Here is a 16301-nt window from a genome sequence, read left to right as displayed (position 1 = left end):
GTCATGCCTTTCAGATTGAATCACTTGAAGATCTTAGCTACCTTGAAAACACTTCCAATCCAGTCGTACATCTCAACTAGTGTTTCTCTGGAACGCAATGATCGTGACATATGCCATGTATAGCAAGCAAGTGCTAACTCTTCCGGGGTAAGCAAAGTAAGTCTTGACTTGTGAGATTTCTAACAACTGCAACCTATAGTTTCTTGCAGCAGAGAATATGATAAGAGTGGTCTCACGCAAGACGTGTTGGGAAAACTTTTATAAAAAGCCCGGCAGTGTGGATGACTTACGAGCAGTGACAGATCACAGGATGAAAAGGTAACCTGGAACATGAAAATCACTGGCTTGTTTATGTCTACAGAAATGACAAAGATCAAAGCAGCATGCAAAAGGTATGATCCTTTTCTCTTTCTTTTATAAAACAACACCACAGAGAGAAATAAACACAACACTCACACAAGGCCTCCACAATGCAATATTTTCAGAGCAAAGGCCTCTGCCATATGCTGAGATAGCAAGAGGCAAAGTCTTGCAGAGCAAGGATGAGTGTCCTAGATGGCCAAGGTTTTCTCTCATCGGATTTTAGGTATGGAAAGAACTTCATTTTAGGGCATTGTAAATAATAGGTGGTAGAGATTGTGAAATTTTCAGATCTTAGCATGCCATGTTAGAGGCTTTCACAACCCAAGGTAGAATTGCTTGCTTCTTCTGCCAACTAGATTGCTCTTTATCTTGTTTAATCTGCCCTCTATATTTACTCTTCTTTAAGCATCGTGTTCACATTGCTCCAGCCAGACGAAGATGGGCAAGGGAATGCTGGTGGTGCTGTTGGAGTAGCTATTACTTGTGGTTGCCATGGGATAATGTGCAGAGCTTGGATAGCATTATTTTATTTTCAATTTTAGTATAATTTTTAGATATGTTAATATTAATCATAAAATGGTTTATCTAGAAAATGCATCCCAATCAATTATTATTTGACTTTTAGAAAATAGTTTAAAAACTTTTTTGAACTAGTTAATTGACATAAGTATGATATAAATAGTTATTATTTAGTTAAATTATGGCCACAAATATATGATTGCATATGGGAGCATTATATATTTACATATGTGTGGATTTTAATTTTTGGGTTGTATGCAAAAATATTATGCACATAATCACTTTTAAATTGCTATATAAACAATTTAAACTTCATTGTGTGTATAATATTTTTGTCATAGAGTATGCCATGTATGCATGGGTCATGACATTTTATATTGTCACATAAGACTGATGCTGCATCATCTTAAAGAAAATGGTATCATCACAAATTTAATGTTAATCATGTGATTTGTGCAAAGTGATTTCCATTACCCTCACTAAGAAAACAACCCTGAGCACACAGTGATAGTGAATATAATCTATAGTATCTAAAATATGTTTAAATCTAATTTGTGTATTGGAAAATATTACATCCACAAGCTTGAAATCTAAACTTTACTAATGTGTCAAAATTCTGACGTGAAGTTGAAATTTATATTATTTTGTGGTTACATAATAACAAATTAACTATATATATATATATATATATATATATATATATAAAACTTCCAATGTCAAATTGTACAAAGGAGAGATACCCCAAATTTTATAATAAAATACGTAAAATTAACTTTATTATCAATAATAAAGTACAAGAAAAGGTTTGAATTTTAAATTTTTATAAAGAATTAATAAATAAATGAAGAAATAAATTATCCTTGATTTAAATTAAATTTAAAATCTATAATCTACTAGATAAAAATATGTTAAATAGAAATTCTTAATGCAGCCCTAAGAACTGGGGAAGATGATCCTGATGCAGCCTCAGGCGCGGGCAGTGCTCCAGATTCTTGTCAATCGATCCCGAGTGTAAGATGATATGACTCTCCCTTTTCTGTCCTTATCTTTTCGGCATTTCTTTCAGGATTTCTAGCAAGCAGGAGAAGCCTCTGGAGATTGATTTCCATCTGGTGGAGTTCAACGATGTCCGCTACCACATCCTGGTGAGAAAGAAGCTGTAGAAGGACTTCTCAGTCTAGTTTGGTTTCTTTCTTCTTAGTCCGTTGCCAAGGAGCCACATTACATGACGCTCTCGCTCGGACTTCCACTTCCAGCTCCCGAGACTGTTTTCTCTGGTGATCTTCCACTAGGTGCCGTGGAAGCTGTGCGGGGCGCTTATGGATCTCTCGCACAAGTCAAGGAACCACCGGAGATGGGCTACAACTTAACTCTCCGGATCGATCTTTCGCAGCTTCCAGCAGACGAGGGTATTGCTTATCTTTCTCCAGCTTTTTGAAGAAACTCACTGTGATCAAGTGCTAGAGGATTGCTTGCAGGTTTTGACGAAGTTTGCTTCGGTTCGCTCGGTCGTGCTTGGAGCTCCACTTCGAGAGATTTTGAAGCACCTAGCGATGAACACCGTGTCGCCTGACGCCGACCGCTTGACTGCTCTAATGCACCGTCCCAGAGAATCCTGCTTCCTCGTTCCACAGGTTTTGCACTTCCTTCTTCTTTTGCTCTCCGGAGAATTACAAGTCCGAACTCCAGGCTGACAAAGTGACCGTGATTTTTCCTATGCGTTTCAAGGATGCCAACGACGCTGTTCTCGCCACGTCTTTTCTCCAGGTTTCTCCATTCTGACAATACTGGGTTAAATCTAGTCTCGGTGTGTTACAGGAGTTTATGGAAGCTAGACGAACTGGGGGTTTAAACACAGCTCCTCCATGCCTGTGGTCTTCAAATCCTCCAGCAGAACTTCAGGGAGTTTCCGGTCTCGCCCTCGATGCGAACTGCGGCTTTGTTTCAATTGGTATGTAACTCGAGCTTTCCTGGTGATTAAATTCCACCCCGTGTACAACCAGTTATCTTTGCGAGGCATGTCGAGGGCGACAAATTAGAACGAACAGTGTGGAACCTGTCGACGTTCCATGCCTACGTGAGCTACCATGTCAAGGTCCGTGTTTTGTTTTCCATTTTTTCTCTTCTCTCTCTCTCTCTCTCTCTCTCACTTTCTCAATCTTTTGCTGTTTACTCCTTGCAGTGTTCCAAGGCTTTCATGCACACGCGGATGAGAAGACGAGTGGAGAGCCTTATTCAGGTGAAGCTCTCTTTTTTCCTTTTCACCATTGCTCCTAACTTTGTGGAGTTCTCTCTTTTACGTCCACGCCAGGTTCTCAACAGAGCCAAGCCCGACTTAGAGAAGGATAAGAAGACCGCTCAAGGCCGATCTTTCAAGAGATCAGTGTAAAAGTAGCACAAAATCGGAGTGTACTAGATCCTTACGCGCCAAGGAAACACGTTCGTCCCATTGTAATCATAGCTCTAGATAGATCGCGAAGAAGAAAGTGGTCGCGGAGCTCTCGCTCGAGCGCCTCACATTTCCAAGTCATTTCACATCTCGTGCACAAGCGTTAAAGGTAAGAACGGCCCGGATCATCCCGTACAAGTCTCGTGCGCGTGAGCGTGTTACTTTGAGCCGAATGGAAGGTAGAGCAAGAGGCTCCTCGAGGCAGCAGCAAGATCGCGCTCTCTTGGCTGTGGCGTGAATTCTAAATCCTGGCTGGTTGAATCGGCCGGCGGTCTATTGCAATGTGACGCATTTGTGGAATTCCCGCTCCAGTGAAGATCATTATGGTGTTCTTCCCAGCGAGGAGCTTGTAGTGATCCATCTGGCTGTGGTAACAGTGAATTGTCCCGGCCTGGGCTGCGATCTAACGAGGATTATCTTCGAATTCTCGTATGTGGAGGTGGGGAAGAAGACCATCAACTCTATTTTGAGCTTTTTGCATTCAGCAGCATCCTTAGGAGATTATTTGAAGAACTGGAAGCCAAAGGTTTTACCATGAATGAGAAGCGTATCACCGCAGCTATCATCCAAGGTTTGAAGCCAGTTTTCCAGCGGAAGGTGGCAAAGTGGAAATATGTTATTTGCTAACCTCTTTTTGAGTAGGTTGAGCGGGACATGTTACCAGAGCTTGGCATGACTAGTCCAACCATCATTCTGGATTGCCTATGAATAGAGTGTAAGCGCCAAAGACAGAGGATAAGTTTGCCTTTGGTGCTAGACAATGACGGAGTTAGTGTAGTATTGAGAGCTTGTCCAGCCGCAGATGCACCTCAAGGAGCTAAAAGCCTTACACTCACAAGATGCTAAGCCATCCTGTCACCACATATTTTGCACTCAATCAGATGAGGTGCTGGATTCTCCACCCTGAGCAGCAGCCAGCGCACCCGCAACAGCAAGTGTTACAGGAGAAAGTCCTACAGCAGCCTCTAGCCAACAACTTTAGCCAACAATATTTCCAGAAAGTTGGTTGGTCCCTTACAAGAAAAAAGTGACTTAAAAAGTCAGTGTGCAATGATTTTTCTCATGCCACAATTTTCTCCTCTAGAGGAGTTACTTGATTTTGGTTAACATTTAAAACTTTTTTCCACGTCTCAAGATAATTCCTCTTCCACAGAGCCAATCCAACTTGTAGACATCTAATCTTCTCTGGATCCCAGTGCATATACAGCAAAGGTGTTTCCTGACAGCAAGCTTGAGAGGCTCTTTTGGACTCAGGACAAAATCATTGATCATTTGGAGCTTTCTAGCACGCCACGACATTTGCCTAGGAACTAGTCCACTAGAAGATGTTGTGGCAAGCAACTCTGAGAATAAAGTCTGCAACAACTAACTCACACCGTCCACGCAGGTTCTAGGGCCTCATTCTGCCATTCAAGGTGACCATCGAGACGATCTATAACGTTTGGTTCAAGGAACTCCCCATAGTCGATTGACCTCACTGCCCGCGTCCGCCAGGTGCTGGAGGTAAAATCCGATTTGCAAACACAGATGAGACTCAACAACGCGCAGTGGCAGGATGGGGCCGTCCCTTGGGAGAAATAAGGGAGGTCAATTTTTTATCTTCAACTTCCAGTACACAGTTCCGGAGCATTAGTTTGACGGCGGCGCTAAACAACTGAGAGACAATGAATCGGTGGAGGATGCTAAGCTTTCTCAAACTCGTCAAGCAAATTTTGTGCAATCTGTACGAGCTGGAGCATGCCGAGAGATGGCCGAACATTCCTAAGATTTTGCCAGAAAATTATATGGTGTCAATGTCCCGCTGGGTCCCATGATCGTGTACATTGTTCACGTAAGTACGTTCTCTTTGGTTTTCTTCGTTCTCATTTTTTTCCCCCTTTTGTCTTTTGTGTTGTTTTGCACAGCTGATATTTGAGGATCTCTTGGCTCTAGACATTGATAGACGACTTGAATTATCTTTGCTTGGTGTTTCTGTAGGCAAGATGGCTCTAAATAGTCACCCAAATCTTGATACAAATTGGAACGGACTACAAAGGCCAAGGCGAATACGCGATGTTATGGCCTAGGCGATTGCAGCAGGTGGTACACATTATGATGAGGAACTCAAAAAAATTGGTAAACTATTCAAAATGGCATATGCAATTTTCAAAAAGAATAAGACTTTTGACGCATATTCTGTTATCCCTTAATAAATTTGTGGGTTTCTCTAGGTTCTTACTAGAGCCAAATCAAAGCTGATTTCTTAAAAATACTAGCTCAAAAGTGTACTAGGAGATCCTCCAAAAGGAGCTATTCGCGCCAAGGAAACGCAGCAAGTGATCCATATTGTAAATCAAAGCTCTAGATATAGAACACTTTGCACCAAGGAAATGCAATCTCTAAGTTGATAGATAGATTGCGAAGAAAAAAGTCCTCGCGGAGATTTTAACGAGCTCGCGCGCGCTTGAGCGCCTCACATTTCTAAAGTCCCTTTTGGAGCCCATCAATATCGTGCACAAGTTAAAAGTACGGACGGTCTCGATCATTTCCGTACAAGTCTCGTGCGCGGCATCCGACGGCCATCCTCGTGCCACGCCTCCTCTTTTTCTTACGAGCGCGCTAGGGCTTTAGCGCCTTTGCTGGTAATGGAAGGTAGAGCAGCATGGGCAGGGGAGGATCCGGCGGCAGCGCTGGCCAAGGCGCTGGTTAGATCCTCGAGGCAGCAGCAAGATCGTGCGCTCTGGTGGCTGCTGTGGCGTGAATTCCACATCCTGGCTGGTTGAATCGGCGATTCCCGCGAGGTAGGCCGGCGGAGTAGCTTGTTCTATCGCAATGTGACTCATTTCTGTGGAATTTCCGCTCCAGTGAAGATCTAGAGCGATATTATGGGTGTTCTTCCGAGCGAGGAACTTGTAGTGATCCATCCTGCAGATCCGACTGTGATAACAGTGAATTGCCCCGACAAGAGAGGCCTCGGCTGCGATCTAACGAGGATTATCTTTGAATTTGGCCTGAGTCTCGTCCGTGGAGGTGGGGAAGAGCGTCCTTCTTCTTTCAGTGTTCTTACTTCTTTTGTTGACATTCTACCTTGCACAGATGTCCAAACCGATGGACGGTGGTGCTTGCTGGTGTTCTGGGCGGTGCCAAGAATCACCACCGCGAAGCCCATCCAATGGGGACTGCTAAGAAAACGAATGATAGCAGCGTGCCCGCCCGAGAACCAGGTTTTCGTGCCGGTTGATCCGGATTTCGTGACGAGTCCTCTCAAGCTATTTCTTCTCCAAGTTTACTCGGCAGATCGAGCGGGACTTCTTCATGGTACGATTCAGTCGTAAAGCTGCCAGGATTGTCAATTTATTCTTTTTTTTTTGCTCCTACCCGCAGACATGTCCAGGATCTTGTGGGAACTGGAGCTCACTGTTCACAAGGTCAAGGCTTCTACGTGTCCAGATGGAAAGGTCATCGACTTCTTTATAATCTCTGACAATAAGTGAGTGAGCAATTATTTGAAACATGGTGACCCTCTTTTTCTTATACCTTTCTTGTTTGCCCAGGCTGCTACTTCCATCGAGGGAACGGACACTAGAAGTTTGTGAACGCATAAAGAACTTGATGGGAGGCTTGCATTCGAAATGTGAACTGAAGGAAGCGGGGCCGGAATATGGAGGTTTGATGTGCACTCCTGCATTAAATCTGCCGCCTTCGGTGTCGGAGCTACTGTCCTCCGGTGTGAATTCCCAGCAAAACGGTGACACTCCCAGAGTCACTATCGACGACCTTCTAAGTCCGGCGCACACTCTCCTACAGATATCTTGCAGAGACAGAAAGGGCTTGCTTTACGACTGCTTAAGAGTTCTTAAGGACTTCAACTATCAGGCAAGGCAAAAACTTCGTCGGTTCTAAACTAGCAACTCTCTGTTCCACAGGTTGCTTACGGTCGTTTGTCGATGTCTACTATCGACAAAGGGAGAGGCGAGATCGATCTTTTCATAACTCAAGCTGATGGAAGAAAGCTCGTGGATCCGGAGAAGCAAAAAGCTTTGTGTGAGCGGGTTGTAAGAGACGTTGCTAATCCCCTCTGGGTGACGGTATTGCCTCGAGGACCAGACTCGGAGCTCTTCGTAGCCACACCGATCGAGCTCAGCGGAAAAGGCCGTCCTCGGGTTCTATACGACGTAACTCTGGCATTGAAAATGCTCGACGTCTGTATTTTCCAGGTAAATCTTCCAAAAGTTTCATGGTGTAAGCTTGTTTAAGTTCTGCGATTGATTCAGGCTGACATTGGTCGCCACGCCATCGGTGACATGCAATGGGAGATCTACCGTGTCTTGCTCATTGACTCGGGTGACTTCTCCCAGCGAATGCACGAACTCATTGGCGAGCGAGTGAGAAATGTTTTAATGGGATAGAGACAAAAAGAGCCTGGGGAGTTTGTGGCAACCATTTAAATCAATCTGTACAGATAAACACATGGAAAAACCACAATTATATAAGAAACCACCATTATATAAGAAATGTTATAACTATTCTTAAACACTCTGATTTGATGGTGATTTTTCTAAACATTGGAGTTATAAGAAAAGTTGAAAGAAATAAATTTCCATTACAAAGCACATAGAGTTGTTAAAAAATTTGGCCCACCCTACTATTTGATGCTTAACCACTCTTTTGAGATTAATCATTTAACCCTAGAGCAATCTTATAACCAATGTTTAATCGAAACCATAGCATCTTGACTGTGGCTTATCATATTTCTTATTTATGTTTTAGTTATCATGCCTCCTAGAATATATTTAGATATTCAAGGTATATTCTTTACACCTATAGAGTTTATAAACCAAATCAAAATTTTCTATAACATTTATAAACTTAAATAAACTACTTGATATTTATAAAAACTTTAATGATAATATTTACCTTTTTTATTTTAAAATTTATAAGTTGAAATTTACTTTTGCAATTCATACTTTAAAACTAAAACATTGAAAATGTAAATAGATAATGAACTTGGTGATTTGAATAATTTAAGCCACCCATTCTTTATCTAATGATAAAGTTTTAAATAGCTAGTAAAATTTTCAAATCATAATTTTCTGTAATAAATTTTAGTTTAAAAGAATAAAATCAGAATATACTTACTATAATCTATTCATGTAATATTCAAGCACCCTTGTTATCTATAAAATAAACCTTTGAATTAGTTTGTCATGGATGCGGGATGGACTCAGGCAGAGGAAATGACTCCAGCGGTGGGATGGGATCCGCGCGTGGGTCGATCGTGACCGATTGGTTCCAAAGCAGCATAGGCACTAGATTGCTGGGAGTGGTGGCAGGGGCATTCCAGCGCTTAGCGCTGGAGCTGGATTATTCACCAGGGGCGTCGTGGTTCTACGATATGGATGAGTCGACTGTGTCGGAGCTCAAGTGGAAGATCTGGACTGTGGCAGTCGCCCACGTCCTCCGGGTTCCCGTCCCGGAGGTTTTCTTGCACCTCTTCATCGCGGCCGACTATCGCCAGCGAGGTTGCTCCAACCAGCAACGTTACGGTGGCCGGGAACTACTGTCCTTCGTGCTCCCTTGCCACTACGCTGTACAGAAGCTTGAAGAGGTGAGTTCTCGAGATTTCTTGTGGTAAATCGGTAAAAGAGCTTGTTTCTTTTTTGTCTTTTGTTCGCAGCTCAAGGCGAGAGACATTCAGACGCCAGCCACGGAAGCGATGTCTTCAGCGGAAGGAATTACATGTATGGCTTCTCTCTTTTCCATTTCACTTCTAACCAGTCGTCTGTGCAGATCTTGTGTCGCTCATGTCTAGAGTTCCCTGTACTTTCTCGACGCGAACATGTCTTCTGGATGCCATGCGCCTGTTTGAAGTGAGCCAGGAACTTTGCGTGCTCTTCTTGGCGTGGCTGCAGCTCCAGATCCAAGCAAACAAGCAGCCGTTCGAATGGCTCGACGCTTTCGAAGCTCAAGCCAAAGCCGGCGGCGGGGGGCACCTTGGCAACCTCTTGCTCTTCTTCCTAGACACAGTGCACGCATACAGGTTTAAGGATTCTATCTGCCACCCATCGACAGGGTCTATAACGTTTGCTTGAAGGAACTTCCGATGGTAGAGTGGCAGTCGATCGACCTCACCGCCGGCGTCCGTCAGGTGTTGGAGGTAAGATCCTTAGCTCGACTTGCAAAACACAGATGAGACTCAACAGGCTTCTTATTCTTTTCTTTTTTCTGTTTTTCTGGCAGGAGGTGACTCCCACATTCGAGTGGGACAAAAGCCTTCTTGTAACTCTGGAGCGCTGGGTTCAAAGGAGGTCGCTCGTTTACCAGCACAGGCCTCGCGAGGTTCCATACGTTATGGACTTCACGGATGCAAGCTTGCAAGTTGGCCGTCTGATCTACACTTGGACACTGACGAAGAAGGGGCAGCGCGACCATGCCGAGCTCCAGACGCTGTGCTCGACGGGCAAGTCGATCGTGGAGCACGCACAGTCGGTGGCAGTGGGAAGCAGCGACGAGCGCCAGCTCTACCGTGCCGCCGCTGCCGTTTTCGGCAAGGATTGTAGCGGCCATTTCGTGCAGGTGTGCAGGAACGCGCAGTGGGAGCCGGATGGGGTCCCTTGCTCGCAGTCCGAGCTGGGAGAAATAAGGGAGCTGGCATGGAGAGGGCTGATTTTAATCTTCAACTTCGAGTACAGAGTTCCGGAGCATTACTTTGACGGCGGCCCGAAACAACTGAGAAACGAGGTGCCGTTCGGTGCCATGATCGTCTACATTGTTCACGTACGCACACTCTCTTTGGTTTTTTCGTTGGAATGTGTTTCTGATTTGTTTCCTTTTCTCTTGTGTGTTGTTTTGCGCAGCTGATATTTGAGGATCACTTGGCTCTAGACATTGATCGCAAAACGTCACAAGAATGTGAGTGACATGAATTATATTTGCTTGCTGGAAGTATTTACTAAAGCTGTTTTTGCAGGCACCTTAGCTCTAAATAGTCACGGAAATCGTGATACATATCGGAACAAGAGAGGCATTTTTATTGCATCAGATGGGACGAGGAAGAGATGTCTAGCTCTTGAGAAGCTGATAAACTCTCCCAACGTACAGAGGGCCTTGGGAGCCAGCGCTGATGAAATAGGCGATGCTGTGGTCAAGGCGATTGCAGCAGGTGGTATATATTATGATCAGGAACACAGAGATTTATGGTTTAAAATGGGCACAATATTCAGAGGGGATTATGAGAGGCTCTCAGCACATATTATAGCATATGCAATTTTCAAAGGATTAATTTAAACAAGTATAGATATCTCATCTCAAATGTGAGGGAGCGTTCAAGAGTTGAGCTCAATGGAAGTCACAACAGTTTTTGTCTGAGCTTTGTTGACTTTGGATTGGTTACGTTGATTTTTCATTGACTTTCTTTGACTTTTGAGTATGGTTGGATACTTCCAGTGATCAAACATTAGTTAGGCGGCATGATATTACTTATTATCTTTCCTGGTTTTCATAGTTCTTCTGGCTTACAGCTTTGCATATTCCAGGTGTTGCTTCCCGTTGAGCGCATTGCCCATATACGCGGTGATAAACTCCCGGAAAGTAAGCTCCCTGAAGAGAGGCTTTTCGTCCGGCACCAAGGGCTTGAGAACCGCTTCAAAGCCGGGTGAAAAGAAGAAAGCCGCCGACATTCGTGCATTTCCGGAGCTTACAGTGGCTCGGTGTTCCACACTCTTATATATTCCATTGCTCATCACCTGCGACACCACGGCAACTTCAAAGATGGAAAGGCAAGTTACTCTCTAAGTTACCTCTAGTATATCTCCAATGTTGACGACGAATGCATCCGGCATGGATTTCACAGGCTTCCACTCGCCATTCTTTCTTATCTGGAGACCCTCTACCTCGTCCTGGAGCAGTATGGTGATTCCCACGCCATCCGAGTGAGGACTTAATCCCAGCACAAGATCCGGCTCCGGACAAGGTGGATAGTAATTCATCCTCAGCGATGAATGAGCGTCTGGCCCGAAGGCGTCACCGAAAAGCTCCGGGGGCTGGCCGAGGGCTCTCGACAGTGCAGCGAGGAGCTTCAATGCGAGAGAGCGGACTTGAGCTCCATAAGCTTGGATGGTTTCTCTGGAAACGAATTTGGAAGAACACACAGGTGAATATTTTTTTTCTAGAGAGAGTTTGTTTATCTTACTTGTACTCTGCTGGATGAACAGGCCATGGGAGTGCTACAGGCGGGAGAGCATGGAAGAAAACATCGCCCCAGTCGAGCACGGTGTCTTTGGAAGGTAAGAAATACCGTCCATATCCTTCTCTCCGCAGCTTTGTGGATGATGCCGTGTACGACTCCTTCTCCTCTTGTGGCAGCCTGAAAAACTCGCGAATTACGCCCCTGGCGCTTTGCATCAGCGCCCGTGGAATTCCATGGTCAGTGAGCTACAAGGGCATCTCAAACTTTTAGTCTCAACTCTCAAGTCAAAACCGAGAAAAGAGAGAGAGATCGATCCAAGAACGAAAGATTCGAGAACAAAGCGGGAGGAATGCTAATCAAAGATTACCTGGAAGAACCCCCATTCTCGGCAAGCGTTATCCAGCTTCTGGAGCTCGATCTTGTCACTCAGCTGCGAGGCGTTGATCACTGGGATGTCATCGAGATCTGGCGAGGAAAACTTGGATGGGCGATCGTGAATCGGCCGCACGAAACGCTGTGGCACATGAGCGGTGCCATTTTCGACGAGGGATTGGACTGCAGGAACTCCGGAATCCATACCTTTGAATTGGCTGGTTGTTGAGGTAATAACAAGAGAATCGTTCGAAGCGTTAAGAGGCCTTTAAACTAAAGCCAAGGGTTAGGGTTTTGGCAGGGACTCTGTTTTGTCCTCTCCATGGCGGACGAGCGCGCGGCCATCGCCGCGGCGCTCAATCGATTGCTGGAAATATGCCGCGGCTCGCAAGAGGTACTTCGTCTATGAATGTTTTCCTTTGCTTATGCTGGAGCATGGATCGTGGATCAGGGCGTGGGAGCGAATGTGATTGAGAGTAAAATGAGCGATGTATCGGTGGACATTCGCGTCAAAGCAATCAACATTCTTCTCCAAAAAGTGAGGATTTTTTTCTTGAAGCGATGATTTTTCTCGGATTTATTCGCCTCTCATCCGCAGGGCCAGTGGCAATTGTTGAATAAGGATGGGCAGCTTTTCTACAGGGAACAATCTCGCGAAGAGGCCACCAAGTATGATCTCTTTTCCTTTGAGGCGTCTAAACTTTTGAGTGTGATACAGGCTGAAAGGCTTACAAACGGAAGATTTGCTGGTGTATCAGGCGATCCAAGCTGCGAAGAACGACGGTATCGATGGAAAAATTGTGGATTCCTAAAGCTTGGTTGCTCTTGTGATGGCCAGGAATATGGACGAAAGAGATAAAGCTCTCGACGAACTTGCAGCAGCCTCAAGTGACAAAAGCCATAAAAAATCTGGAAGTTCGAAAGCTCATCAAACCTGTGCCTACTACGCAAGTAAGTCGCGGCAGCTTCGTTTTCAAGAAATCTTGCTAGCTGAATTGAAGTTCTCCCTTGAGTAGAAAGGCAAGAAGGTTTACATTCTCGCCGAATTGGAGCCCTCGGCAAAGCTGACTGGTGGAAGCTTTTACAAAAACCAAGAGTTTGATGCGGAGTTCGTCAATCTTCTCAAGCAGCAGTGCCACCAGTTCATCGCCAAGCAAGTAAGCTATGAATTTCTTTCGATTTCTTTCTTCTTACACGAATGTTCTTCCAAGGCTGGCGGTGCCAATGTAGATCAAGTAGCAAACTTCACAAGGAAGTCGGGGCTTTCGAACGATCTGAGCCTTAAAGATATCAAACAGGTGAAACAAATTCCAAGCTTTCGACGCTGTCGCTCATTGTGACTGGTAGATTTTGGATATGTTGGTGCTCGATGGAGAAGTCGATGAAGTTGGAACTGGAGTAAGTCTTACAAAACGTAGTAGGATCTGGATTCATTTCTTGCTACTTTTTCTTTTCACGCAGGTCTACCGTGCCTCACAATCTAGAATTTCCGACTCGTCTGCGATGACAAATGTGCCTTGCGGTGTTTGTCCCGTAAGTTCTTGCGGAAACTCTTTTTTCTCTCTCTTTGTTTCCATTGTTTTCATTCTCTCAATGCTCGTGATTTTGTCACAGGTGATCCACGAGTGCTCGCCCAATGGAATCATTTCTCCAAAGACGTGCGCGTACTACCAAGAATGGCTCAAGTTCTAGTAACGAAGAAGAGTAAGTTCGTGTAAGACAATGCGAGGGTTTAGGGTTCTTATGATAGGTCTTGGCAGGGCGCCGCGAGGAGGAGCGAATGCTGCGACGCCGCCGGGCGCTGGAGCTCCTGCTGCTCCATCCGCGCGGCACGGTATCATGCTGGCAGCTCGCCCACAACAAGATGCCGCCGTGGGCGGCATTGGTCCCGCCGGGCGCCAAGATGTCGCGGCACCAGGGCCGCGTCGTCAATCAGCTCTTCCCGGTCGTCAATCTCCGCCTCGCGGTAAAGCGCTGCCCCGATGGAGCCCTGCCGGTGGAGGAAGGATTCGTGGTCCAGCAGGGCACCAGGGCGGAGTCCTACTACATCACTCGTGCCAGGAACCAGGCCAAGGGCGTGGTGAGGAGGCTGCTCGAGGCGACCGAGGCGGCGTCGCCGGTGCTCACAGTCGCCGGGAAGAAGGTGAGCATCGTCAATCGCCAGGTTGATCCGGCGGCCGTGGTGAGGGAGCTGGATCGAGCCTGGAAGCCGCTGGAGCGGCCGCTCAAGCAGAAGATCGTGCTCAGGGTGATGGGGGCTGTCCGGAACTGCTCGGCCGGGCTGCATTTCTTCCAGTGGGCTCTCCAGCAGCCGGGACTGGAGGTGGACACCGTGCTCTACAATGGTCTCGTGGAAATGCTCGTCAAGAGGGGCTACTTGGATCAAGCTCTGCGGCTCTACGAGAAGATGAAGAGGCCCGAGTTTGCGAGAGGGGGGTGTGCACCGGATGGAGAGACGCTGGCGCTGCTCGTCCGGCCCCTTTGCCGGTCGAACTTCGAGACGGCTCTCTCGCTCGTGAACGAGGCTCTGGACGGGAGGATGGAAGTTGGCGATGATCTTCTCCACGCGGTGATAGTTTGCCTTTGCAAGATGCAAGGAAGGCTGCCACTGTCGCTCAGGTACTTTCACAGGATGAAGAGCCCCGGTGATGAGACTTACCAGCTCTTGGTGAGGACCATGTCCAAGGAGCAATATGTCTACGAGGCCTACGATCTCATTGTCTCGATGGAGGTTGGCAAGGGGTTTCCCACGGACGACGTGACTTACCACTTGCTCATCGCCGAGTTTTGCCGGAGGAAGGAACTGAGCCATGCTCATGTCCTGCTGCACGACTTCATGGACCGGGGAAGGATCCCGTCGGTGCTGAGCTTCAACGCGGTGCTGGAGCTGCTTTGCAACAAAGGCGACCGGGACGCGGCCGAGAAATCGTGGAACCTGTTCCAGTGCATGAAGAGGATGGGCGTGGCTCCCAACACGGTGACGTACTCCATCCTCTTGCAGGCGCTCTCGAATGGCAACCGGGTGGACCAGGCCATGATCCTCCTCGACGAGATGCTGCGGAGCGGCTGTATGCCGGGCTCCATCACTGGCAGCGCGCTCGTCTCGGCTCTGGCCAGGGCCGACCGGGTGACCGACGCTCTCGACTTGGTACTAAGGATGCACAGGGAGTTTCACACTCGGGTGGAGTTCCAGGCCACCTCCAACACAGTCTACGGCTTCCTCCGGCTCAAGCCGATGAAGACGTGCGTCAGCGCCCTCAAGAAGCTCCAGGAAGTGAACTTCACCCCGGACTTGGCCATGTACGACGTGGTGATCGAGATGCTGTGCGAGCGAGACATGATCAAGGCGGCCATGCTCTACTTCAGCGACCTCAACCGGAGGAGCGTCCCGGACGTGAAGTCGTACGAGCCCCTGGTCCTGGCGTTTTGTCGAATCGGGAAGCTGCCGGTGGCCTACAAGCTCTTTCGGCACATGATCGTGAGGGGGTGCGACCCGAGCCTGACGATCTACAAGGCGCTCATCACGTCCTTCTGCCGCGGGGACAAGCTGGACGACGCGTGCAAGCTGCTCGAGTTTATGTTCAACAAGGACGTGTACCCGGACGAGGAGCTGTACAGGACGGTGCTGGAGGGGCTGGAGAGGACGGGCAATGGACAGGCTTTCGACGTGCTGAAAAACGCTCTCAAGGAGTCGGCGGATGGGAGCCCGGGCGAGGTGATGTTTAAGGCCGTGTTCAAGCTTCGAGGATGCGTGAGGCCGGCCAAGGACTCCAAGGTGAAGAAGGCTCGCTCGCCCGGCAAGAAGCAGCCAGTGGCGCCAGCGGGAGGAGGAGCAAGGATGGAGAACGAGACCGAGGCTGCCGAAGTGGTGGACGTGGTGCCTCCTCCGGACGATACACCGGTGAAGGTGGTGCGCTTTCCAATGAGGTTTAGCGACTCGGACCCAGAGAGCTCGTCCGGGGACGAGAGCGACTGAGTTTTTTGCTCGTCTCGCCCATTTGGATCAGTGCGTTCCTTGTAATACATGTCTGGATCACAGGGACCAAGGGGGTAGACCTACCGACTTACACTCTCTACACTCTCTTGTTCATGGGAAGATCAGCAGTTGCGTTAAACCATCACAATCTCCCAAGACAAGAAAGATTTGTTTGACCGAGATATTAGCCGCCAAAGACAAAGACGACACAGACAGTGCTTGTACAAAGCAACAAACGTTCTGAGAGATGCCCAACTTGGGCATATGCTCTAATGCGGTGGGTGAGGATATTGGAGAGAAGGTAAAAGATTCCATCTTATCTCAAACCATTTGTTTTTCATGGAATTGAGTTTAGAAATGAAAGAAAAAGTCTGTGAGCTCAAGCCAGTAATGAGTTGGGATCTGTGTGGCGTTGAGCCATTTTCAAATATTTATTTGCCCAGAAAGCAACTAAC

At 47.0% G+C, this 16301-nt stretch overlaps 4 protein-coding genes across 5 annotated transcripts; 3 read left to right on the top strand and 1 right to left on the bottom strand.

Annotated features, from left to right (window-relative positions):
* The first annotated feature begins 1818 nt into the window (after nt 1-1818).
* On the top strand, nt 1819-3412 carry LOC9656702 (actin-related protein 2/3 complex subunit 2A). Its single transcript, XM_024678838.1, has 9 exons — nt 1819-1893; nt 1949-2027; nt 2084-2291; nt 2347-2516; nt 2572-2649; nt 2701-2833; nt 2886-2977; nt 3065-3121; nt 3194-3412. Exons 1-9 carry the CDS (start codon nt 1832-1834, stop codon nt 3269-3271), a joined length of 957 nt encoding a protein of 318 aa, XP_024534606.1. The 5' UTR covers nt 1819-1831; the 3' UTR covers nt 3272-3412.
* Nucleotides 3413-5924: 2512 nt separating this feature from the next.
* On the top strand, nt 5925-7847 carry LOC9655961 (ACT domain-containing protein ACR9). 2 transcript variants are annotated; one of them, XM_024678994.1, is made up of 7 exons: nt 5925-6111; nt 6181-6340; nt 6407-6628; nt 6695-6800; nt 6865-7186; nt 7237-7527; nt 7585-7847. In XM_024678994.1, exons 2-7 carry the CDS (start codon nt 6196-6198, stop codon nt 7717-7719), a joined length of 1221 nt encoding a protein of 406 aa, XP_024534762.1. In that variant the 5' UTR covers nt 5925-6111; nt 6181-6195; the 3' UTR covers nt 7720-7847. The 2 variants fall into 2 exon arrangements, with proteins under 2 accessions (XP_024534762.1, XP_002974109.1); XM_002974063.2 differs by having other exon boundaries at nt 5926-6111; nt 6176-6340.
* A 2848-nt stretch (nt 7848-10695) lies between these two features.
* LOC9656701 (protein SRG1) lies at nt 10696-12130 on the bottom strand. The gene is made up of 4 exons (XM_002973857.2): nt 11866-12130; nt 11502-11743; nt 11110-11434; nt 10696-11055 (listed from the first exon to the last, which is right to left on the bottom strand). The coding sequence occupies exons 1-4, from the start codon at nt 12073-12075 to the stop codon at nt 10825-10827; spliced, it is 1008 nt and encodes a 335-aa protein (XP_002973903.1). The 5' UTR covers nt 12076-12130; the 3' UTR covers nt 10696-10824.
* Nucleotides 12131-13331: 1201 nt separating this feature from the next.
* Nucleotides 13332-16226, top strand: LOC112347672 (pentatricopeptide repeat-containing protein At1g63400-like). Its single transcript, XM_024678955.1, has 3 exons — nt 13332-13403; nt 13485-13574; nt 13631-16226. The coding sequence occupies exons 2-3, from the start codon at nt 13547-13549 to the stop codon at nt 15844-15846; spliced, it is 2244 nt and encodes a 747-aa protein (XP_024534723.1). The 5' UTR covers nt 13332-13403; nt 13485-13546; the 3' UTR covers nt 15847-16226.
* Nucleotides 16227-16301: the final 75 nt, after the last annotated feature.

This window comes from Selaginella moellendorffii, unplaced genomic scaffold (genome assembly GCF_000143415.4).
Source record: "Selaginella moellendorffii unplaced genomic scaffold, v1.0 SELMOscaffold_23, whole genome shotgun sequence".
Taxonomy (NCBI): domain Eukaryota; kingdom Viridiplantae; phylum Streptophyta; class Lycopodiopsida; order Selaginellales; family Selaginellaceae; genus Selaginella; species Selaginella moellendorffii.
This window is presented reverse-complemented; position numbering and strand designations above follow the sequence as displayed.